This window comes from Gallus gallus, chromosome 6 (assembly GCF_016699485.2).
Source record: "Gallus gallus isolate bGalGal1 chromosome 6, bGalGal1.mat.broiler.GRCg7b, whole genome shotgun sequence".
Lineage (NCBI taxonomy): Eukaryota > Metazoa > Chordata > Aves > Galliformes > Phasianidae > Gallus > Gallus gallus.
In genome coordinates this window covers 12,900,672-12,925,662 of record NC_052537.1, presented here as the reverse complement: position 1 = coordinate 12,925,662, position 24,991 = coordinate 12,900,672, and the positions used below count along the sequence as shown (strand labels likewise).

At 42.1% G+C, this 24,991-nt stretch overlaps 1 protein-coding gene across 2 annotated transcripts in view; it reads right to left on the bottom strand.

Annotated features, from left to right (window-relative positions):
- The window catches only part of ZCCHC24 (zinc finger CCHC-type containing 24), a 108,019-nt gene extending 83,659 nt beyond the window's left edge, over positions 1–24,360 (bottom strand). The window contains exons 1-3 of one of the 2 annotated variants that reach the window (XM_040702529.2): positions 24,058–24,360; positions 7,144–7,344; positions 2,234–6,487 (exon numbers count right to left, since the gene is read on the bottom strand). In XM_040702529.2, coding sequence (XP_040558463.1) covers positions 6,299–6,487; positions 7,144–7,344; positions 24,058–24,297 — 630 coding nt within the window. In that variant the 5' untranslated portion in view covers positions 24,298–24,360 and the 3' untranslated portion in view covers positions 2,234–6,298. Of the gene's footprint in view, positions 1–2,233; positions 6,488–7,143; positions 7,345–24,057 lie in introns of those variants that run through there. The other variant, XM_421599.8, reaches the window with a different exon arrangement.
- Positions 24,361–24,991: the final 631 nt, after the last annotated feature.

Here is a 24,991-nt window from a genome sequence, read left to right as displayed (position 1 = left end):
ACCCTAAAGTAGACCTCTTTATAGCTGTAAAAGGGGCCATACCGAAACATGTAAGGCTCCTTTTACCTTTGTTGACATAAGCCAGATAGAGTAGAACAGCACCAATACCTGTGGTTAGACATCATCGGGGAAATGGAAGAGGCATTGATTTCTATTCAGTATCTTAATTTCATCTGTACAGTGAATTAAGGGGGTGGAGACAAGCCAGTTTACTCCCTGGTCAGTCTCCTTCTCCACCTCAACACCCAGAGAGTCTCATTTTCCTGACATCACCTCAACTTCTCCTCCACTTGTAGTCCTTACTTGGGTGTGAGGATTAACAGAAATTGCGTTTACCCTTTTTGAAAAACTGTGAAGTGAGATTCTGTTAAAACTGGGCAGGAGATCTGAAATGTTGGTACATTTGGTAGATGCAAGAAAATATATATATTTCAAGCTGGCAGTGTCAAGACAGGAATGTTCATTTGAGTAAATGATAATTGTAACACATTACAGGACAAAGAATGTTTCCTCAGTATTAGATGTACTGTTTTGCTTTTTCAGCTGAACGGTTGTTTGAAACTGACATTTTCCTTGAAAAAAATCTCTTTTTAAAAAAGGAAAATGAAGCTATGGTTCTGCAGGAAGTGTTTGTGTGTGAGTATTTTGACTGCTGCTGTTTCCAAGGTTTACAGTCTTTTGTTTTTTAATTGTGTTGTTGCAATAAACGCACATTTGCTTCAGCTTTTATTTTCTAGCAGCCTTGTATTTTGCACAGAAGTATTTGATTTAAAAGCACAGAGAGGAAGGATTGTGGTAAACATTATAACGGGAGATACAGACATCTGGAAGGACACTCAGTGATCTCTTATTTCACAATCTGAAAATGTGTTTAATTATCGTAAAGCAGAATCACAGAATCATTGAGGAAAGGACCTTAGGAGGTCACCAAATCCAACCTCCTGCCCCAAGCAGGACGAGCACTGATCTGGTTTTCTAGGGCTTTCTCTGGGCAGGTTTTGAAAACTTCCAACCATAGATGGAAATTCCACAAGCTGTACTTCACACTGAAGAAAAACACTCTTATGAAATGAGAAAAAAATTATTCACTCAGTCTTCCATTACTACTTCCTTATCAGTGCAAATGAGGAGTTTATAAAATAGTGTGGTTTTAACCTAGTAGTCTTCTCTCTACCTTATCTATAAATCAGTTTGTGGAGGGCTGGAAACCAGACGTTATTTTCTCTCTCAAGAGGAATGCTCATAGTATTTGTTTCCAAGCTAAGCACTTAATTATGCTTCATCAGGAGTTTTGCTGCAAGTGAAGCAAGTAACAAACCATTAGTAAACAGAATTCAGATTTAGACCAATGCAATAGCTATATTCAGATTACTTCAAAGAAGCTGATAAGTCTCCCAGTGGGTTGCATAGTATTTGAGTCACAGAATCATAGAAATATTAAGGTTAGAAGAGACTGCTAAGATCATCTAGTCCAACCATCAACTCATCACCACCATAACCACTAAACCATATCACTCAGAGTCTGGTCTGCTGTATGCAGTTTTTAAATGTAAATTGTGCATGTTCAAGATGGAGTTGTATTATTAATATGCAGATATATAACAACAGAAGAATAAGGCTGGGAGATACTTTGGGATATTGTCTCACAGAATCGCGGAGGTTGGAAAGGGCCTCAAGAGATCACTGAGTCCAACCCCCTGCTAAAGCATGTACCCTATAATAAGTCACACAGGTAGGCATCCAGACAGGTCTTGAATATCTCCATAGAAGGAGACTCTACTACCTCTCTGGGCAGCCTGTCCCAGTGCTCTGTCAGACTCATCATAAAGAAGTTCTTCTCCATGTTTGTATGGAACTTTCTATGCTCAAGTTCTAGGCTGTTATTCCTTGCCCTATTGCTACACACCACCAAGAAGAGCCTGGCCTTATTCATTTGCCTCCCACCTCCCTTTAGATATTTATAAACGTTCCTCCTCTCAGCTTTCTTTTCGCCAGACTGAACAGACCCATGTTACTCAGCCTTTCCTCATAGGGAAGATGCTCCATGTCCTTTAACATCTTTGTGGCCCTCCACTGGACTCCTTCTAAGAGAGGTTCTTGTCTTTTTTTAACTAAGTTGCTCAGAACTGGACACTGTATTCTAAATATGGTTCTACGAAGGATTTCTTATGAAAATCCTGTTCATATGGCATTTTCCACCCCCACCCCCCCCCCCCCCAAAAAAAAAAAAAAATAATTAAACTTATACCAGTAATAAAGATTGGGCCACAGTAATAATGGCTTAGGGATGGTACATAAGGAAGAGTTTGGTTTTGGCTGGTCTTCCAGAGTTTGGGAGATGCAATATTAAGCAGTTGCTAGACAGGAAAGGGACAGAGCCCCCCTTCACTAGATATTTCTGTTTTCTTTTTCACCAGCTGCTCTTTTGGTATTTTAGGGGTCAGTATTTCCTTTTGAAGCCACAGCTTCATCAAACAACAGCAACAGTCTCAAACACAGCACTTGGGAGCATTCTCTCCAGGCAGGGCTGTGGGGATCCCCCTACTCACGTGCAGCTGGCTGAGTCCTTGCCTCCCTGATAAACAGTTTGAAGGCATGACATGCACTGAGTTTGCAGCATTTCCAGAACTGAGAGCAATGAGTATCTTTTGATGTTTCAGACTATTAAGCACTGTAAATTTCCAGAGATAAAGTGAATGTTACTAAATTACAGTTCACCAGATTTTTGTTACAAGATTTCTGCAAGTTTTCATAGTAAAAGTAGAAAAGATCTGAGAAAATGTATCCAGCTAATCTCACAGACTGAGAAACTTGGCAGGGCTAAGTTCAAGCATATGAGAAAAAGAATAAGCAACCCACAATAAATTTCGTAACGTATTTGACTCCTTTAACTTCGGGGCTTTTTGAAATATAGTCTTCCACTATAAAAATAAATTTCAAGAGGCTTGTGGGTTTTTGTTTGGTCAGTCAGTTGGTTTTAAATTGAGACTTCTAAGCTAAAAACCAGAAAGATGAAATCTTTGTAAAGATGGCAGCCTATTCCCCACTGCCTTCCCACCCAGCCCTTGGTACCTGGGGAAAGGAAAGCTGTGGGCTCCTTGAATTTTGAGGACGTTTGATTGCTTTTTCCAACCGTAAGGCACAGACAAATGAGATTAGTGCTTAGGGCACAAGAGCTGCCCGTTGGGCCAGTGGTGCTGAGCCAGCTGTGCTGCCAGGGGCTGCTCTGCCTGAGCACAGGAGGGGCAGCTTGGAGCGGGGTGATCCAGCACACCAGGCTGCAGGCTGAGGAGAAAGGACTGTGCTCAGCTTGATGCTGATTTATTCCACATCCTGCATGAAACCACAAAAGCAAATCTGTGCAAACTCTGGCAGTCACAGCAATTACCTGCTACTCCCATTGACTTGAATATGTCTTCTCAAGGTACTTTAGTTCTGCAGGATCTGCTTTGCAGATCAGTGTTGCCAAAGGAAGGGCTCTCACTGGATTCATTAATTTGAATCATGCCATACGTTTTATTCAGAGCTACAAACATAGCACAGAATAAGACTAACATTGTTTCTCATTACGTATATATCTATGGTAGTATGTCTGTGCTTCTGTGAGTTTGCACATGCATTTTACCCTATGAGTATAGGGCAAAATTTGGAAATACACTACGTAATGGTTATGTATCTCAGAGAGGTATTGGTAAGATGATTTCATTTAAGACACTGAAACACAAAATTAGTTCAGAGAAAATGCAAGTATCCTTGCGTGCTACTAAAGATTAAAAGTGCTGCATTTTTTTGTGTACGTTCTAATTACAACAGGTTTTGCAAGTGTAGTCAAATTCACAGTGACGAATTGCAGTCAACATTGCTCCCACTTCATGTCATTTCTAAAATGAAGTATACAATTTCTACCACTAAACATCACAGGAACTATTTAAGGAATAATTAATTCTTACCTACTAAAAAAACAGAAGTTTTCTAAATCCCATTTCAGTCTCCAAGCAGATCATTTTGGACAGGATATCAGACAAACTGCAGATAGCTGACTACAGCTGATCTTTTCAGTGAGAACTATCCAGCCTCCTAGAGCACCACCATCACTTAGGATAGAAATCTGAACTAATGTATGTATTTCTGCTGGTATGGCGTGCTGTTAACTTTTACAGCAATCAAAAAAGAACATGCGTCTTTATGGTGTTTGTAACAAGCAGAATTAAGGGAGGATGTAAGATCTCAAAGTTGTTACTCAATTTCTTTGTTATGCAGGAAAAACTCCATAAAACACTCCATTTCTAAATCTGCTTCGCATTAGGCAATTGCATGAAAAGAAAATAAAAATACCACATGATTTATCGATATGCATTTTGTCCAAATCAGATTACTTTATCTCTTTTCTGTTTCCAAATCTAAGTACCAAAATGCAAAACGGCATCCTTTTTCTCATAGGATTTGCAAAGCAGCTTTCATTTCTGACAGCATTAGAAAAGCTAACCATCAAAATCTAAGCCATTAAGTGTGTGTAATGTTCAAATTAAGAAATCAATTACCATCCAAAGCTGTGGTGGCAAATGATGTCTCCCTAGTAAAGGTCCCACTGTTGATATTCCCTTCTTGAAAACAATTTTTTTCAAAGTTCTGAACATAACTCATGCACACCAGCTCACCCCGTGTAGATCTGTTCTCAAATTTAGAGAAAATAAGTGAAGTGCTTACGTTTCTGTGTTCAGAAACCACTAGACCATAAAACATTGTGTGTGTTAGATGCCTGCGACAAAGAACTAATTTCATATTACCTGCTCCTTAAGTAGGATTTGAAAATTAATTCTGATCTGTAGGAACAGATATGTACACGCACAGTACACACACAGCACATGCACTGATGAGGTCTGACCTGGGTGCTGTATGTGCACATTGGCCATGTGTGTTGGAGATGGGGCAGCACAAGAACTCTGCACTGGGAGCTGTGGGGCCAGGTGCCTCTGTGAGGGGCTGAGGAGGCTTGGCTCAGCTGGCCCCAGAGGACGCATGCTGAGAGAGGATACAGTTGCAGTCTATTAATACATCCTGAGATAAACACCAGGGAGGGAGATGAGCTATTTCAGTGGAGGACAATGTTGGCATGAGAACAAATGACTGTGAAGAGGCCACAAGCTACGTTTACCCTAGAAGCTGGGAGATTTCAAGTTATGAGAGGCATTAAGTTCTGGAGCAGCTTCCCTCAAGAGCAGCAAAATGCTGAATCTCTTCCCAACCAAGACTCAATTGGTTTATGCAAGGCACTGCATGATATGGATGCCTGTAACTGGAGGAGGATGGGTGCAACAGATGCCTGGCAGTCCTGCAGCCCTTTTCTCACTACTGGCTTGTTGGCCAGCCATGGGATATGCTCTGTAGGAAGTCATTTCATTCCCCGGTTCACAGAGAAACTGAAGACCTCGCTAGTGAAATCTTAATATATGGGAAAAAAAAACTATGTGCCCAAGATGTGCAATTTAAGTAAATTAATATTTACACAGGAATCTTAATTAGTTTTCAATTCCTGGAATTTTTGTGGGTGCGTCTTCAACTTCTATTAAGTGTTCTTGAATCTCCAGTGCACAAACTGTAAGAAAACCTGTGAAATACATAATGCATTTCTGCTTCAACACTGACACGTCCAATTGAGACCATTGGTGTGAGCTGCAGCTTGGCCATGTTGATCATTGAGGGAAGTTTTGCATCCATTTGACTCCCTGTGCAGCAGGGCAGCCATCTCCCACAGCTCAGCACGTCATTGTGAAGCACACTTAAGAGTTGGAGTTACAAACCCTTGTTAAGCAACACACGCTGTTACACAATCCTATCTTTGCTGTAGCACACTAAACTAAGTACATAAAACAAAGAAGTATATGAACCAAAGTATTTTTGATCTTATAGTAAGGAAAATTTCATGTTTTCCTCAAGAGAATTGCCTTACTGAACATATATTGAAATAATGTGAAGTAAAAATATTTTCAGGTGCCACACCTAGGTCTGCAAATGTAGTTTAAAACTCCACAGCTGTCATTAGAATTAATGAGAGATATACAGCTAAATTCCATGAAGAAAACAATTTAGCCCATGCATAGCAGCAGTTGGAAGTTGGAAGCTCAGTTAAAGCTCATTTGACATTAGACTTGATTTCACACTGACCTCGCTCAGCTGGCAAATGCTTTTCTGCCTGTGTTTTGGCTTATATGAGTTTGATATCCCCAGCTGCCACAAGCTGTAGTTAATTCTATGCAGATTAATTCTGCTGAAAGTCACACATTAAGAGGGTAGGAGGTTAAAACCATAGTAAAGCAGATGACAGTAATGTCCACATCTGTATTTCTAGAATATTGGCAGCACTTGAATTTCCTTGGGACACTACATAGATACATTGTTGGAGTTGTGGAAGTTTAAGCCAGAAACACAAGTACTTCCAGCTGAAACTTGAGAGCATGGAGAAACCTCTCACATTGTGGCTTGAATCCTCAAGAAAAAAAAAAAAAAAAAAAAAATGCTGATCAGTAAGTGCTTCTAGTGCACACAGGTTTATACCTCTTTTTCTGTGGAAATAAGCATTGCCAGCTTTGCCACTAAAATAAAGTTCTTGGAATCTAAGTCCATCACATCTAGCCAAGTATAGCAAACCACTTCAACGAGACAAGAGACATTTTGCACCACGTTCACTTGGAGCTTTTGTTACTGCAGCACCAATTCAAAGTTCTCATGCAGTGTAACAATTTCTTCTCCTTCAGCATATGTAACTTGTTATATTTTTTATTAAGTGCCATTGCCAAAATGGCTATATGGTGTGCTGCTTGAAAATTTAATTTACACAGTCTCTGTGACAGAAAATTACATACTAGCCATTTTTAAAGTTTCCAAATTCTACTTATTGATGTACCTAGACAAGTATCCGTTACAAAGCTTATTAGACAAATGAAATAGCTTTTATTTATTTTTTTTTCCCATCAGCATTGTGATAAAGAAAAGATTAAAAGAACACATGGCTAGCTGGGCACTTTGTCAAGATGTTTCTTCAGTGTTACTCTAAAGAATTGTTTCAGTCAATTTTTTTGTCAGTAAATGAAAGAATGTTGAAAATTCGCATGAAAAGTCTCCAGAACACTATATATTCCTTACCTGTGGGCAGTCTTTGATGTAGTGTCCCTTGTTAAAGCAGAGGTGGCACAGGTAGTTGGGAGGTGGCCTCTTGCTGGGTTTTCTGGCTTCTGAAGAAAGGGACAGGTCAGAAAAATGCTCAGTGAGGGAACTTAACCCATCCACTATGTTGTTAAGAGAGCCATAAGGAGATGCGCTCTTATACAGACTGCTGCTCAGAGCCTGCAAAAGAAAAGAAAATTTTACATGAAATGCAAGACTGTGTTCCTAGACTGATCTGGGTAGGGGCAGGATAAAATTAGCATTAAAAAGTTTGGGATATTTTTTCATTAAGAATGTGGCTGTGCATTTGAGGGGAGCAATACAGTGGTCATCAATAAAGAATTTTCTTAAGGGCAGCATGATAGAGCTGATCATTCCACTGCCGGGAACCTACTGAGCCATGGTTCACTTATCCACAGCCTTGACACTAAGCAGTGATTGCTTTCTTGTGTTTGATTGTGCCACAGTCATGTTCTAGTTAGAATATGTAAGCAAAAAGCTGAAAGAACAAAGCAGAGAATGGACCATTTCTGTGACCAGAACTATTTATGAAACAGTACTGAAGTTGGGGAAAGGAAAAGAACATGAAGAAAAATGCAAAGTAAATTTTAATTTCCAGTCGAGTTAACATGACAGTCAACATAGAGTCCTGTGTTCAACCAATAACAAGAAACGTTTAGACCTACATCTGTATTGGATTTTCTAAGGGTTATTTAAACATTTCCTAATAAATGTTAAAGACCTAGTTTTTGTACTTCAGTATGATCTTCATTCACTCAGTCTGCAGATGACAATCCTTTCCACTCTGAAGTGACAGGACCCATTTCACAGGGTCTTTCTCGGGTCTGATAGACTTCACAACAGTGTCATAACCATGTAGCTCTACTGGCATCAGAGAATTCCTGCTGCTTTATGGGAAAGTAAGGTAAGAAGACATCCAACCTGTGCCTCCATGGAGGCCTTGTTCTTCAGTGCTATTAAATCCAAGTATTTCAGTGGAGTCTTTATATGTGTTATATAGATATATTGAGGACATAGAAATTGGTTGTGATAACTTGCAAATAAATTTGAAATGGGATTATATTTATCTCAGAGGTCTCAAAAATTCGGGATATCTGTACAGTGAATGTTCTTTCTTTGTAGCAGTCACTTACTGAAAGAACATTTCAGAAGCCTTAGGAACCACTCACTGGTCAGACGTGGCTTACTGAGTCCCACCAGCCTTCTTACGAAGGAGAAGCTGGTGCATAGCAGCAAGATCAATCCAAGGGGCCCAGGCTTTGCCCTGGCCTTCCCATTGACCTTCTCTCTGCCCCAGTCATTACAACTTTCTCTGCCCTATTAGTCTGGGACATGGAATAGCAGGTTTTCTGTTTACAAAACTGTGAGCAATCTCATGGAGGACTTAAACTTCTGGACATCATTTCAATCTAGCAGAGTGCTGATGTAGTTCTGTGCTGGTTCAAAACATTCTATCTGCCGAGAGGAGGGTCAGCCACTTTGTTTTGGGGGTTAAACCTGTATATTTCAAAGGAAAAGCTATTGAAAGAACTAATAAAAAGGTTTTAGCTGCTTTAGTCATTAAGTAAGCACAGATACCTCCAACAGTCACTGGAATTTTTTTTCTTAAATTTATTGGACACTGGTGGAATGGAAAATTCTTGGCATCAAACTGCTAAAAGGAAGAGGAAGTACTATGGATGCCAAAATACTATTAATTAAGGGTCTTCAGAAAGTTCTTGTCTCCCCAGGAGCCACTTTCTATAATATAAACTTGGAAAATATAAAATCTTTCTTTCAAGAGTCTCTCTTGCCAAGAGATTCTTAAGCTACTTCACATGCATTAAACCCATTAGTACCTTTGCAAATCCCCTATTACCTGATTTTTACAGAAATGTGTATATACCCACAGAATATGTGAAATACCAAATTCTTTACCTTTTACAGAAATGTGTAACAGAATGTACAACTTCTGACCATAAGGAGGCTGCTGGTTCTGACCCCAGGGCTAATCCAGTGCCAAAACATGCTTACCTGCAGCCTTAATTGGGTTTTGAATGGGACATATGGCTCACAAAGGTGACTATTTTCCTTTCTACGTATCTTTCACACTGAGCTATTACAAACACTGTAAGGGAGCTGTTTGGCATTGTGACCATGTGTTAGTTAATTGTCTCCAACACCAGTGCTTCTTGGTGTCTTTCGGGTCAATGGGGGAACTGACAGGTTGTAAAGACCATAGTTGTGTTTGCTCTATCAGCAAACCTTCTTTACAAACCATGGTACCCACAAGCCTCGTGAAAGGCCCGGACTCCATCAGACCAATGGCTTTACTGATACAAAATCGTAATCTTAGCAGACACCCATGGCTCTATGGTGTAAGTGAGACACCTGACTGAGAAAGTGACCACCTGGCTCTGCTGCTGGGGCATTGGTGTAATATTTGCTAAAGGTGGACACACCAAAATTTCACCATCGAACACTCCTTTGTAATCACCTTGAAGCCCAGTGTTAAGACAAGGAAAAGCCACAGATATAACAACCAGTAGATGACTCTTTACAGAAGAGAAGATGGATACTGCCAACATCACTGAGGCTTCAAAGAATAATCTTTTTCATTAAGGAAAATTCCTAGAAAATCCCAATATGCTCTGTCCCTTCTGGTACAGAGTCAGGCAAATTGCTTCAGTGATTCCTGCCAATCTGACTGGGAAAATGGTCTGACAGCAGTTTTACTCTGAGTCAATATGAAAAACACATCAATGTGGCTCTTGAAAGATACTATAAAGAGCATCAGTGCAAGCAGTGCTACATCCTGTCCCTCGCTGTGGAAATCTCCAGTTCTTCAAGAAGAAAAGCCATGCCAAAAAGCCCAGTTATATAATAAAGGTGGTAGTGAGAAAATTCATCCTGTGCCCTGGAAGGAAATAACTAAAGCTCAGGAACATGTAATGAGGATGATGGAACCAAATGGTGCTGTAGTTGATTTTGTCTTTGTAGAGCATAAGGCATGAATGAATGTTGCTAAGGTACATAAGCCAGCATTTTTTGTCTGGAGCATTTAATGTAGCAAATCAGCAATCCAGCCCTTGCTGAGTTTTCCCTCTGCTGCAAAATAGAGTATCAAGAAGGATTTTGAACAGAAGCTTCAAATTAGCTTCACACTTAAAATGTCCAGCGGAGGACCAGGGTGACAAGCAGAATGCCAAGGGTCTTAAAAATGTGACAATAGAAAGAGAAACAGAGAGGAAGAGGGAATTGCATTCTGACTCATATTGACCTTGAACACACTGGTACACATCTGCAAGGTACCAGGGAGACTGCTCCTTTGTTGGGTTCCACCAAGAGCAGTGATTACTTTGTGTTCACAGTGTGCCCTCGCAAAGTCAGCCTGCCTTAAGCTGAAGCACTCAAACCACAAATAATACTTCCCACTGGGAGCCTCACTTTGAGCTACAATGGGGGTTGAGCTCGGCAGTGAAAGGGTTAGTACTCTCAAGGATCCCAAAGACCACACTGCATGCCCTAATTACAAGGCTCATCAGGTCAGCTGCAATGAATTCAGAATTTCCTTATCTTGATATGCTGGGAGAACAGGGAAACTACGTAAGACTTGCTTAGTGGGAAGCTCTGGCTGATAACGTAAGTTTGATTGGTTTTGTTGTTTGTTTGTTCTTTTTCTTACTGTGAATCCCGTTGACTTAGCTGAGTGGGAACCAAACTGAAAATCTGGTGGTCTGTTTTTAAAAGGTAACCTCTCTGTTTGGTAGGTCTTCAAGTTCTGTTGGTGCTGCTGGGAAGTAAGGCTTTCTTTGTTACTAGTTTGCAAAGTGTTTCCAGTGAAGAGCACGCAATCAGTAAGGTTGTGGTATGGTCCTTAGTGACAGAGGCAGCTGTTGTCTTGTATGGTTTCTTTGCTCTTGTTGCTAGTTGAGTAAAATACGTGAGTTCCACTGTCTAGCTCATCTCTAAGAAATTCCCGGTTCTGTGAAGGATCTGGCAAATGCTCTTGATTCCTTCGCGTAGTCCCCATCTTTGGGGGTTAAAGTGCCAAGGAGCAAGTAATGAAGCACTGGAACAAAATTTCTCTCTTCAACTTCTTTTTAGTGATGTCATGTTAGAAATAAAATCATACCCTTTGGAATATGATGATGCGTGGCATGCTGTAATGAATGGATGATAAGCTTTCCTTTCTTTTTTGAATTCTCCCTGGTACATCTATTGCTTTACTTGTAAAAGTATATATATTTTTTTTTATCTGGGGTTGAAGGACATAAAAACTACAATAGCATTTCAGTTGCAATGATATTTAGTTTTGTCCAGACGCAGTGGGATTACCTATTTTTCAGTACTCTAATTTACTGTTAATATAAACAGGTTGTTACCACTTATTAATGTGGGAACATCACCTTATTGTTAGAATTTATAGGAGTTGAGAGGCAAGGGTTTTAGATGTGAAATCGAGTGTCTGCCTGGAGTTCAGTTTGTGGCTGCTGGCCCCTGAAAATGGTGACTGAGCAAATCTAGCTATTAGTTACCTGCAGCTGAAATGACCTGTGCTGGTGGAAGTGTTCAGAAGGTTGTATCTAGCCAGTGCATTTGTCTGGTGCCCCTGGAGTTGTTTGTTTTTGTTTCAGAATTACAATTTGAAGGCTTCTTATTCCTGCTCCTACGTTTAAAAAACAAAAGAAAATACACACTATCTCACCAGTAAAGATGAGAGAGGGAGAGAAATAATTGTATTGGGCAAATAAGTATGAATAAAAGGCAACTTTTTCCTCTCTTTGAAGTTGACTAATGTTTAAGCCTGAAATCAATAGCTAAAACTGGATAGGAGGAGCCATTAATTTCCATAAACTGTTGGGTCCTGCACACAGTATCTATTCTCTCACATATCCTTCATTTCTGTCAAAGGATTTATCATTGACAAATGCAGAGGCAACTGTTTCACCCTAGCAGAGGAACTTCCTTTGGATGTGGCATCATTATTGTGACTATTTCGCCTGAAATCCAGTGATTTAACACTTCTTATTTTTCCAAAGGAACAACCCAATATTAAAATATTCTTCCTGGTTTACAGCTGTTTAATAGCATCCCTAAGGACTTGTGAAAGAACCTATTTGATCTATAAGTTGGTTTGTGATAGTGGTTCTCTCTACATTTTTATTAATTGCATATAATGAAGGGAGGGCCTATAAGACTCTAATACTCCTATCATGGCATTAGTTCTTCTACAGCATGAAATGGTCTGTAATTGAAAAGCAATGATCAAGGAATTTTTTGATGACTTATTTTTGTTTTAGTATTTTGCCAGCATACTAAAGAAAATTGAAAATAAAGCAGCCTTAACTTCCAGAGTTATGTTTAAATCAGTAAACACCATGGCTACTTGAAGCTTGTTGGAAAAAGAGTTGGGTTGTCCTGTCATCAGTGTGAAAAAGTAAAGGTTTTCATATACTGTGAATTATAAACATTCTCTAGTCTGTGAAGTGTCTGTGATGGTAACCAGATGAGCTATGCTAATTATTAGCCCTGCACTGAAATGTCAAAAGGTGCTGAAGTTGTTTATCAGCTTGGATTTTCACGAAGATAAGAACTGATTGCATCCCTGTGTTGTGTCATGCATAAAACAGTAGGACAGACAAGTCATTGCCCTCAGTAGGTTGCTATTTTTATGTGACAGGGGAAGATTGAAGCTATCAAAACAGTAATTCAGTGGCTTGTATGTGCTAATATACAAAACTTCATCTGCCCTTTTTCTGTTTTCCCTGATAGTCATGGAAATCTTGTTCCTGACCCGAGACTTATCTGTGAGGGTAGGATAGAGGTACCTGAAAACAGTCACGTCTGGAGAACAGCACCTCAAATGTGTGGCCTTTTTGTGCTCCAGTTCTTTGCTTTTTATTTTTTTTATTACTGCAGAAAACATTGAACAGAGAATCCATTTTTATGGCCAATCCAAAAGCCTTCTGAAAAGAGGATTAAATGAAGAAGCTGTCATAAATATACTTGTACCAGAATTAGCCAGAAGCAATAGTTAAAATGAATTACCAAGGCTGAACTGAAAAACCTCAGACTGCTTCTGTATGGCTTATACCTGCTGTAGTTCTTCTACCAGTTGTAGATGCTTTTACAGAGAATATTTTATGCGGTATCTTAGTGAAATTTTATCTTTGGACAAGAGCAAGGAAAGCTCATCTCTCAGTGAAGAGAACTTTTACCTGGAGGAAGGGAAAAGGCCAAAGTTTCTGTGGCCCTTAGGCTGACTTTAAGAAAATGTGAATTATTCAGGTTTCTCACTTGACATGGGTAAACATGGATTAGCCAAGGATATCTTAATTCATCCTTCTTCATAGGGAAACTTAGATAAACACTTTCTTGTATTAAACTGCTAACACTAAGGCCTGCTTGTAAATATTCTCAAATAGAGGGCACTAGGATTCTCCTTTCATGGAAACATTATCTTGGAGAGATAGCAGTGAATGTGGCATGACTTGATAGTAGATGTGAAGGAAGGTGGTAGGGCAAAGAGTCTTGAATCTAGTGCCTTGATCTACCTAATCTAGTCCTTCTAGAGCTGTTGGCTTGGTTGGCTGTGGCTTCTCAGATTGTAACTGATACCACCTCTGTAATTGCATAACGGCATATGGGTACAACATGCTTCTCTGGATGGCTTATATACCTTTGTTTCATGGAGGGGTTGAAAAACAACATGTGGCACCTTCAAATAAAATCTGCTGATCTCTAGAGCCTTGAGCTAAAGCTTATGAAGTCTGCCCATTCAAGACATTCGCAGATCCATAGCTCCTAAAAAGTGCAGCTGCCTGTCTGCTGGGTGGCATGGGGGTAACAAAGCTGACAGTTACACTGCTCCATCACTGACTTCAGGAAGGGCTCTTGGCTTTGTTAGGAGTGTGATCCTTCCTGCTTCAGCTCAAGGAAAGGCTTGGTGTAGATGTCAGTAGGAGCACTTGTACGGAGACCTCACAAACAGATTTTAATGGAAAGGTGGGAGAGGATAGATTTCTTCTGGTTAGAGGTGCCCAGACTTGGAGGAATGCTTTATATCTCACACCAAGCTCTGCGGGAATCCTTTTCATCAGCTCAAGGTGAAACAACTGCCTGCTTATGTTAAAGAGAAGCTCTAACACAGAAACAGCATGTTAGGGACAAGGGAGACCATTCACACTGCAAACTGCTTTAATATATTCCCCCAGGTGCTCTCACTTCCCATCCTGTCCCTGGGTTGCCAGCAGCTGGGTCCCCAGGATGGGGAGCACTAAACTCTGACCTCCACAGAACCAGTGGTGCTGGGGGCAGGGAGCACCCCACCAGGCACCCTGATCCCAGCCCCACCACACGTTGTTGAAAAACAAGCGCATTTTGGGGATGTTAGCATGGAGTTCTTGGGCTTTGTGGAGGTTATAAAGCATAAAGTGAGGGGAGAAACGGATGGACGGATTTTGACCCCTGCACTTTAATACCCACAGCCACATTCTGTTAACATCTCTGTTTCCTGCAGGAAATCTTGTCTCAATCTGACCTACAGTTTGAAAAACAAGAGTCATGTTTCCTTTCATTTGATGGGTCTTTTGACACTCCAAACATAAGAAAAATAACACCCGGAAATAGATATGTGCCTGTTTAAGACACACTTAGGAAAGCGTTTACCTCCTGCAAACCTCTTACGTGATGAAAGGTTTTGTGAAGAAACGTTCATTTTGGGTTAAATAGAACTTTAAGCCTGAGACACTTTTGTTTATATCATTTACATTCAGTAATGCCTTCTTGGCACAGAAACCTCTGCAATGGCTGCCAAAGTTTAAAAGAGGCAAAGCTAAGGTCTCTGTCAGAGGTAGAAACAATACATCATCTGCCCAGAATGGGCCCCTCACAATGTGCTTAGGGCCTTAGTTCCTGCACTCATGAGGAGACAGAAACTTTTATTAAATTGAGTATAGTGAAGAAAATAAATTGTTTCCATCTATTAAATGACAGGCTAGAATTTCATACTGTCACTCCAGCTTTTGGATAGTTTTATCTTCAGCCACACTCTGAATCAGCTGTGATACAGCATAACTTCAAGTGTGACCTGAGCAAGTCCACTTAAAACTTCACAGTCTACTTCAGATAAATTATAACGATTGAGTAACCTGGTTTCAAAGTAGAATTAAGGATTTATTTTTTTTCCAGGTTGGGACTGCTAGAGAAGTGAATGTACTGTTCTATTAAATTCAGTTACAATGCGTGTTGGAGAAAGATGGCTGTAAGAATACCTCCATGTTTCAAGGACCAGTAATGCTCAAACACTGTTCTCCTATAAGTCTTTACCAATACCCCTTTTCAAGTTGCAACCCTTGTACAATAGGTTATTTGCTCCCCATTCAAACACAGATGTCCTCAGCCCTTATGAATACAGGCATGTAGATGTCTGGCAGGCTCCTCTTCCCAAACGTTTCCTACTCCCCTACTAGAACCTCAAACAAGTTTAGAAATCTGGAGCTCTAAGGTTGGCAAGACAAGCCTTTGGGAGCAAGATGATCCCTCAGAAACGTTTGCTTGTTTGGCAGTTAGCTGGATGAGGTGTAAATATAGATGGCCAGATTCCTGAGATCCTTCTAGAGCATTGCACTTGTGTTCATTCAAAAGAGACACCAAATCCTGCCTTGTGTTTGGAGTAGGTGTGGGTGGTCTTCTTATACAATAGGAACGTAAACATCTGCTTTGGATATGAGAGCAAGAGCCATGGACCACATAGAATTTCTGTGGACCATGTGGGTATTTTCTTATCATCAAACTAGATCTTGAGAGACAGAAAGTATATTTCCTAAGATGCAGGTTTGGGAAGACCATGCAGCAGTTCTCAGTGGCTATAAAAGAATCAAGAAGGAGGCCTACATGATGTTCTTTAAACAACTCCTACTCTAAGTACTGGACTTGTTTGCTCACAACAAAACCCATGACATAAAGTAAAGGGCTATGTTAGAACTTGGTAACTTAAAATCCACCAAAACTCAAAACAACTGTGCTGGCCTGGCTAGTCAGCAAGGGACATAGATAAAAGCCAGCCCTCTTAAGTTTTCTGAAGTGAATCTCTCTGTAATTTTAGGTTCTGGTTTTTGTAGATCACAGATTGTTTGCAACATTTCCTGCAGGTCATTTTTTATTCCCAGGAAAAAACTGATCTGTGTTGTAACATTTATGAAATACTGTCTGTCTGAGTTATGTCAGAATTGTTGAGAGATTTGAATAGCTTTGTAAAACTTAATCAGTTCCTTTGCTCCATTATAACTCCTCTGGAACCCAGACAGAAACCAAAGTAAACCACAATGAAGCGAAGACTGAAATTCTTTCCATTTAATTTAATCATTTCATCGTGGCTTTCTAAAAGAGGAAGAAGGGCAATGCAAGAGAGCAGCAAAATGGGCATTGGGCAGCTGGCAAATTGCCTGGAAAAAGGAAACTGAGGAGAGGTGCAAGCACCAGCAGTTACATTTCACCAAACCAGTTGGAAGCTTTCAGGTGATACCCGCTATTGCTTTTTAGGAGCATTTATAGCTATAAATATATAGTTTTAAGGAAAAAACAAACAAACAAAAAAATCTGCTTTGTTTTCTATGCAAATACATCTTATTGATTATGAATGACTAACTTTGCAATATCTGTGCCTGGATCTTTGTGCATCTGTGTTGAGTAAGAATTTCAGTGGCCCGCTTAAGCTTGGAATTAGAAAACTTCTCTTTGCCTTAATCCTCACCTAGTGACTGTCAATTATACAAACTCTTCTGAACTTTTCAACTTGAAAACTAGCACCACTGCTAAAGGTTATTTACTGTCCTGCAGTTCCACAAAATCCCATAAAAAAATATTGAAGTAAAGTCGAGCTTTTGAATAAAATCCATAGTTTTGTACACCTTTTCTATTCCTTCAATAAATTTCTTAAGTGAAAACATTGGTTCAAGCCAGATTTGCCTGTCTGATGGTTTATGCAATTTACTGGAGAAGGATCTTCTTTTTCTATTCTGAGTAACTGAGTCTATGTCTACAGAGTAAAAGAGGAAGGGATGAGAAACATTACCCTACAGAGTTAATCTCCCCTTTGTTTCAGCTCTTTGGCATAGAAGACACTGTAAAATAACCAAAAACTTCATGTACGAAATAGAATTGTAGTAAGAATTTTGTATGCTTTTGCCTCTGACTGTTTGGGTGGGTTTTATTGTTTTGTTTCTCTTCCCTTCTATGTACTTCCTGGCAAGTTTTTCAAGACATGGATGTATTTCTGAGATAAAAAGTGAGTGCCTATGCTGCTTTCAGTTTGGAGTTTGCACTTATACGTTATCTAAAGGGATTTCTACCTTTTTCAAATCTTTGGCTATGATTTTCTACTAACTGGGAAGAATTCATGTAACTGTTTTATTTTCAATGCCTATCTTAAAAAAATAATAATCGTTAGTAAACAAGAAGGCCCATATCTCTTCTCTGCATGACCTGATATATGTTTAGCAATTAATATTTTAGCTCTTGCCAGCTTTTCAAACATAGCTCAGTCTTTGATATAGTGCTATGTGGCTAAGTAGTTCTGGTCTCAAGAAGTAAAAGACCAACTGTAAGTCACATCTGAACTTGTTAACACTTAAAGGCAGAGCAGATGTGCTACAGAGCTGCAGCTGCATTGATTTCAGGTGTAGGGGTGGTAAGGGGGTAATAGAAGAGGCTCTCACTGCGGGACTGACTTCAACACATCACTAGCGGGTTGCTTCTGTGAGGCTTCTGCTGTCCTTGTACTGTTTTTCCTCAGGATTCCTTACCTGAGCATCTCTGCTTGGATTATTTGCAGTTTAACGTAAAGAAAAAAAATAAAAATTATAAATCTTGTTAAAAGCCACAACTAGAAAATACAAATGGAAGAGTCTGATAGGTACAATCGCTTGGCTTTCTCATCTCTTAGACAGAATGTAAATCTTATTTTCAGATTCCACTTCATATAAAACCTTCATGAATCTTGCTCATATATTTTGTGCTGGTTTAATTTTCCTCCCTGTCCTGAGTAAAAGAGTGTTTTCCAAACACAGAAGCAGCAAAGCAGGAGGCTGTGGTTGTCGTAGGAATGGAGGGGGGAGGGGAAGGGAGGGAAACAACAACACTTCTGGACTTGAAATCCCTCTTGGTACTCACCTGAACTTTGAATTTTACAGCACGCACCAAACTGGAGTACTGCAACAGTAGTTGCATTCTGGGCTCAAAGCCTCAGATCTAACAGCTGGAGGTGTGAAATCTGTACTTTCTGTGCTGAGGCAGTGCTTTCTAAATGGTTTCAGAGCCAGCTGCAGAGGAAGACAGAGGCTGATGTATTAAAGACTCCAGAAGTCTGCTGGCTCAGAAGTCCAGCTCTTGCTGGAATCCCTTGCAAGAACTCATGCAAGGAAAAAATGCCTAAAACAGTGCAAGTACCAGTGTATGTTGTGGGGCATGTACATAGAAGTATAAAAAAGTTTTAAAAGCTTGAATCATATGCATACACTGACAGCAAGGGCTTGCAGGGAGCTTCTCAATTTTAAATGTTACTGGTTTGGATTTTTGCTTTAACCTAAAATTATTCTCACTAGCAGGAGCAGCCAGGTATCTTAGGAGTGATGGATTGAGAAACAACTATTACTTTGGCTTGATTGCTTCAGTTATCTGATAGCATTGTGCTGGTTTTTCTTACTTTTTTGCAGTCAGATGTATGACTCGGAAGGAGAACGAAACGCATGTTGGTTTTGTCTTTGTTTTATTTTCTTTCCTTTTAAATACCTCTTGCAAAACCACAGAAAAGCCTTTGCACCTGGGGAGGAGACAGAAGGGACAACGCATCTGAGCTGTCAGTTAACTTCTTGAAAAGCCATCTGAAGGGAGCTAAGTGTGACTTTGTGTAGTTGCAGGATATCTGTGAGGTTCAGCGAGCCTGAGTCAGAGAGCAAAAGTGCCCCCAACACAAGAATTGCTGAGCTATTGCCTTCCCAATAATATTGGTAGAAGGATAAGGCCACTGAGGCGTTAGCACTTGCACAGAATGATAAAACCATGGAGTATCCTGAGTCGGAATGGATCCATAAAGATCAAGTCCAACTCGTATGGTTTCACTGGAGGTGATAAAAATACTGGGAAAAAATAAAGAGATCAATGAAATCATAACTACCATTAAAGGATTTTTTTTTTCAAGAGGAGTTTACAACAGGCAGTCATGGTGAGGTGTTTAATTATTCTGTAACACAGTCTATTTTTTTCTCAAAGATGTGAAATCCACAGTACTATAACTGTACTTGAACTGCTTATGTCAGGCTGCTAACCTTTTTAGGATAATGCATTGAAGATGCAGGTGCTAGATCTTATTTGCAGACTTAGTTTTTTGTATGTATGCTTTAAGTATTTAAATAATTCTTTTTCTGTTTACATTTAAAAATAAAGAGCCAAAAGTATAAGCTTGAGTAATAGTACCATCTATGACTACGTGGTCAAGGCAGGTCAGCCTGTCTTGTTGCCTTTCTCCAGGTAAGAGAACCTTACTGCGCGAATGGTCCTGATCAGTGCATTGGAGGCTTTGTGGTGTTGCCCACTGTCTGACTGAGCTAAGGTCTGATCCTACTTTCATTGGAAGAATAATAAATACAGGAACCAAACTGCTTTTAAGGAATTTATTTTTAATATGCTTTCATGACCTGTACTGCTCCGCACTTAAGAAGACTTAAATAAGCGGAGGTAGCTGTTGTTGTTTAGTCTGCAGCAACAAGCAACAAGGAATCCTGGCTGAGCACACTAAGCGCTGTGTGACCACAGATACACTCTGTGGTGTGGTGACCAAGGATAGACCAGAGAATGGGCAGTCAGAAGTGTTGCAGAGCTTACAGTGATTTCTGCTAATCCCTGTCTCTGCTGTATTTGCCCTAGGATCTCTCTGGCTACAAGCAGCTTCTCACAAGGTGTTTTGTTCATGGCTGATCTCAGAGATCTGACAGTTCATTTAACGGGCAGAGGTCTGATATTGTATGGTGGTCTCCCATCCTCTCAGTAGCAGGAGAATACAGAGAAATTTTTTTTTAATCTTATCATTACCCTTCCAAATTAACCCACCTAAGCTAAAGAACAAATTTTACTTTGTGAAGTATCAAGGTAGTGTGTATGCCCAGAAGTCTATGAAGGATAGACAGTAAACAGGATTGCCTGATATAAACTGTGTTTTCAGTAGGAATGCCAGCTTCCTTCCATAAATGTTCCTGTTCTTGCAAGTGTTTGCGTTTTGTTTTGTTGTTGTTTTTGGGGTTTTTTTTGGGGGGGAGGGATGGGAGGAAGGGGGGTGAAATGGTCTTTAACCTGTGTGTGTGTGTGACAATGACATATATAACCTTTCTTCTCTGGGAGGCAGCCTGATAAGCAGCACTGATCCAGTGCTTCTGTTCCACTCGGGTGTGAGTGTTTTTTGCCATACTAAACTTTCCTTTTTATTTTTTTCCTCCAAATTTTCCTTCCTTCCTTTGTGATCCAGACTTTAATGCAACCCACTGAACTAGCTCATGTTTTCTCATTCCCAATTAGCTCCACTCTTGACAGTAAGGAATGGGTCTGGAAGTCCCTGAGTCAAAAGCATGGACTACTCCTCAAAAACGGTGATTATTTTCTAATTCAAAACATGCAGTTATTTTTGCTCAAGTACAAAATGCTTTAGATCTGGAAAGCGGCTGCTGTAGAGGTTTCTGGAAGGAATTCCCCGCTTGGAAAGACATTCAAAATATTGTACGTGGGCAAAGAATTCATTAGGACTCAGGCTCCTTCTCATGTAAATATTGGCCAATGCTAGAATTAGCACTCTGTGTCCAAAGGAACACGTTTCATTATACTATGGTCACTTTGAGTTACTTGTGGCTGGCTCCTCTTGACTGAAGTCAGCGCTGATTTAGTAGAAAGCCCACTGTGAGAGTAGGAAAATGCCATAGGACCCTATTGCACCATTATTCTAGGTTTCTCAATTTTACCACTCAGTGACACAAAGCCACAGTTACCTGGCTGTGTCTCAAATGCTTTCAGTCCCATGTAGCCAGGCCCACAACAAAACCTCAGATATTTGGCTCTGACGGATGGTGATAGAATGAGGGTGGAGTTCAGTTCAGTAGCCAATTTAATGCACCTTAATGTTCTAATATGCTTTCTCTTCATATGAGACAACAAATGCTGCAGTGAAGTTTTATTTAAAGCAGGTCTGTTTTTCAAAATGAGTCTTGCATATGGAACAAAACATTCATTGTTGCTTTACTGTTTAAACCTTTATTATTGCTTTTTTCTGGGTATAATGGGCTTTTATGCACCAAACAGCTGTGTTCATCATGTTTATTTAGAAGGCATCCATTGTAGTGGAAAAAGTCTGGAGGACAAAAATCTTGGTGAAGTGCAAGACTATTCTGTGGGTGCTGGCTTTATTTATTTATTTCTGTCCAGCTCTTTGGTCAGCATGCAAGTCACATACACAGGCACTGCCATGCAGACTCGCAAACCCAGTATAACAGCAGCTTCTTACAAGTGCTCTTTCTCATCCTAAGCAATCTTCTCCAGAAATTTTCAATTGCAAGGCAACTTACAAGACGCCTAACTATTTTATATCCTATGATCCTACCATTTCTCAATCCGTTGCTATTTTGGCCACTCATTAGATCACTTTCCAAATATTGTGTACAGCTATGTGTCAATCATTGTCACAGCCCAGCTCCAGGCTAAGCCAATCCAGGACAAAACTGGGAGGAAAAAAGTGCCAGCCAAAGCAAGCACTGTGCAGAAAACAGTCAACGATTTAACTGTGGAAGGCTACGTGTCTTCCAAAGATAGCATAAGTCCACTTGATGCATAAGTAGCACACAGCACTGTTGCTCCCCAAAATAGTACTACACACTCAAAATACTTAGTTTATGCTGACTGGCACCTGCAAATAAACAGATGTCAGAATTTCAAGAACTAAGAGCATGACACTGTAGGAATCTCTTGGGTGGCTCCTGCCTAAGAGCAGCTTAACTTGGTTTCTGGAAAGAGCAAAACATTTAGCATATGGACAAAGCTTTTTCTATTGAGCGAGATCATCCCTAACACTTTCTAAACCTGTCAATGGAAGCAACTGTATAAGCAGGGAGCATAACCTGGGAGAGCTGGAAGCATTCCCACTTCCTTCAGAGCACACTTGGTGGGTGCTGCTGTGCCCTGGGAGGTGGCCATGCCCCTTCCCTCCTCCCTAAGCATGAGCTGCATTAATACACAGCTCAGGTCAAGCCTGGAAGCAAAGACATGACCTGTGCAAGATCCCTTCCCTCAGAGGATAAAGAGTTGTGCCATGGTGTGGCCCAGGTGGCAGCTCCCTACAGCAGAGTGCCCTGCCAACGGGTGGCACAGATCTGGTTGCTGCCTGCAGGGTGACCCAGGTAAGGCCTGGAGTGCCAGGGAGACAGTGCTCCAGAGGGAAATGGTAAGGAGGTGTGAGGGGAAAGATGGAGAGAGAGAAATGAACCAAGAGGAAAGGGTGAGAGTGTGACAAAAGGATTAACTTCTACTTGTGAAGAGTGTAAGTAGAAACAGGAAAATGAACTCAGGAGAAAATTCCGGAAAACTTCTGGAGGCTGTTTTGGGGGCTTTGTGCGTGTACCCCTCATCTGCTTTTGTGGGTGGTTCTTTGTTTTGGAGTTGTTTTTTCTGCTTGCTTTCTCCCCAGAAGAAGGAGCCACAATAAGCACAGCATGCCCTGTGTGCACCAGCCCCAGGGCTGGGCAGCATCCCACTCTAGGCAGAGGACATATAGCTGAACCTGACTCTCTTGGCTACTTGGGCAAGCACAGAGCTCTTGATTTGCATGGAGTAGCAAAACCTATCTGGTAACAGGGGGCTGTGGTGTGCTGCCCATTCCAGCAAAATCAATGTGCTGCAAAGGCTGTGTGTTCCTACATCAAGTATTCTGTGTTATACTTGCTAAGGGTGCATCAGGCTGACTGGTCTGTGAGTTATATGCTCTCAAAAATAGTTTGTTTTGAGACTGGATGTCTTTGCAAGATTCTTAAGCAAGAACTGATTTCTAATTAAGGAGAAAAGAATGTGTATACAGCATGGGCTCCTCACTGCTAACAGCTGTAATATAGTGACTGGTGGGGAATTTGAGTTGTTTTTGATGAACAGCCCTGTCACTGATGGATTAGAAATAGGTATTTTGACTGAGAACACTTCTGAAGCCTGTGCTGGGAGGACTCAGAAACGTCCTTCCCTGGTCAGTGCTCAGGAGGTTGGGCACAGAGCTCCAACCCTCACCCAATGCAGCCACCATAGAATGCCTGAGGCGAGAGCCCTCCCCAGGGCACAGCACTGCTGTTTGGAGGGTTTTAGCTGCCGTGCACCAGCGGAGACCCCCCCCATTGCAGAAGTGTTTGACCCCAACAACTTCCTGTGGCAAGGCGCTCTGCAGCGGATTGTCTTTGCCTGCCCCAGAGTTATTTAATTTCCTTCCCTTGGGTCCCTACAGCCCAGTCTCACCCGACAAAATGCACGCTCAACTTTTTTTTGCTTTTGTCACGTTCCTTCTTATACTTTCTTAGCCTGTAAATATAGATATAAAAGTGATTCGGCGACTATAGCTAGAGAGCAGAAAGTGATTTAAATATCGCTTTAAATAGAGGGGGCACTTCTCGCTGTTAGTAGGGACACAGCATTTTCCGTGCGTCCGTCCCTCCACCTCCTCCGCACCTCTGGCAGCGGGGCGGTCGGATCCCGGTAACCATTTACTACACTGTCAACATGGGTTAGCGGGACAGCGGCGTGGGGCAGTGTCCCCGCGGTCCCCCGCGGGGCGGTAGGCGGCCGAGGGCTCGGCATCATGGCGGTTGGGGCACTCACCTCGCTGCGCTGGAGCTGGAAGAAGCTGTTGAGATAGCTGGAGCTGAGCGAGGAGCCCAGCTCCGGGGGGCTCTTGGTGTAGCCGAGGTCGGGGTGCTGCGAGGAGGAGGGCTCGGGGCGGAAGGCATCGAAGGCGCTGGCCTGGTGCGTGTCTTGCAGCGAGAGATAGACCCAGTTGAGGAGCTGGGCGGGCTGGTACACGGACGCGGCGCTGGTGTCGATGGCTGACAACAAGCTCATCTTTCCCCCGAGCGGCGGCCGCCTCCGAGCTGCTGCTCCCGCTCCGGCCGCGTCCCCGTCCCCGCGCGGGCCGCCTCCTCCCGCCGCCCAGAGGACGGGCCGGGGGCTCACCGCTCCCCGCTCGCTGCCCTACGGCCCGCGGAGCCCGCCCAGCCCCAGCGCTCCGCGCCGCACAGGCATCGCTGCCGCCGCCCGCGGGCCGCGCAGGAAACTTTCCGCGCTCTGCTCCGGGCCCCGCTATCTGTCTTTATTCCCACTCCCGCAGGCACGGCCGGGGAGGAGCCGCCGGCGCTCGCATACGCCTCCCACCCGCCGCGGGGTGCGGGGCCGGGCGGGGCTCTGATCTGGCCGCCTCCGCGCCCGCCCCGGCCCGGTGTCCCCGCACGGGGCGCGCCGGCGGGCGGGCTCGTTCGGCCCGGGGTTTCCTTTTCCTCTTTCCTGCGATAGCTGCCGTACACGCGGCCGGCCCCGGGGCTGCTCGCTCGGGGCCGTTGCGGAGCGGGCGGGCCCCCTCGGTGCGCCGGCGTCCCGTCCCCGCTCCTTGCTGGGATCAGCAGCGCGAGGTGCCCGCTCGTTCACCCTCTGCCAGAGGCGCAGTTTACAGAAGCTCTCTGGCTGCGAGCGGTGCCAGGCCCTGCTGAGGGCCAGGGTTTCCCAAATAAGGCGCCGAGCGTGCCGTGTTCCGTTGGAACCC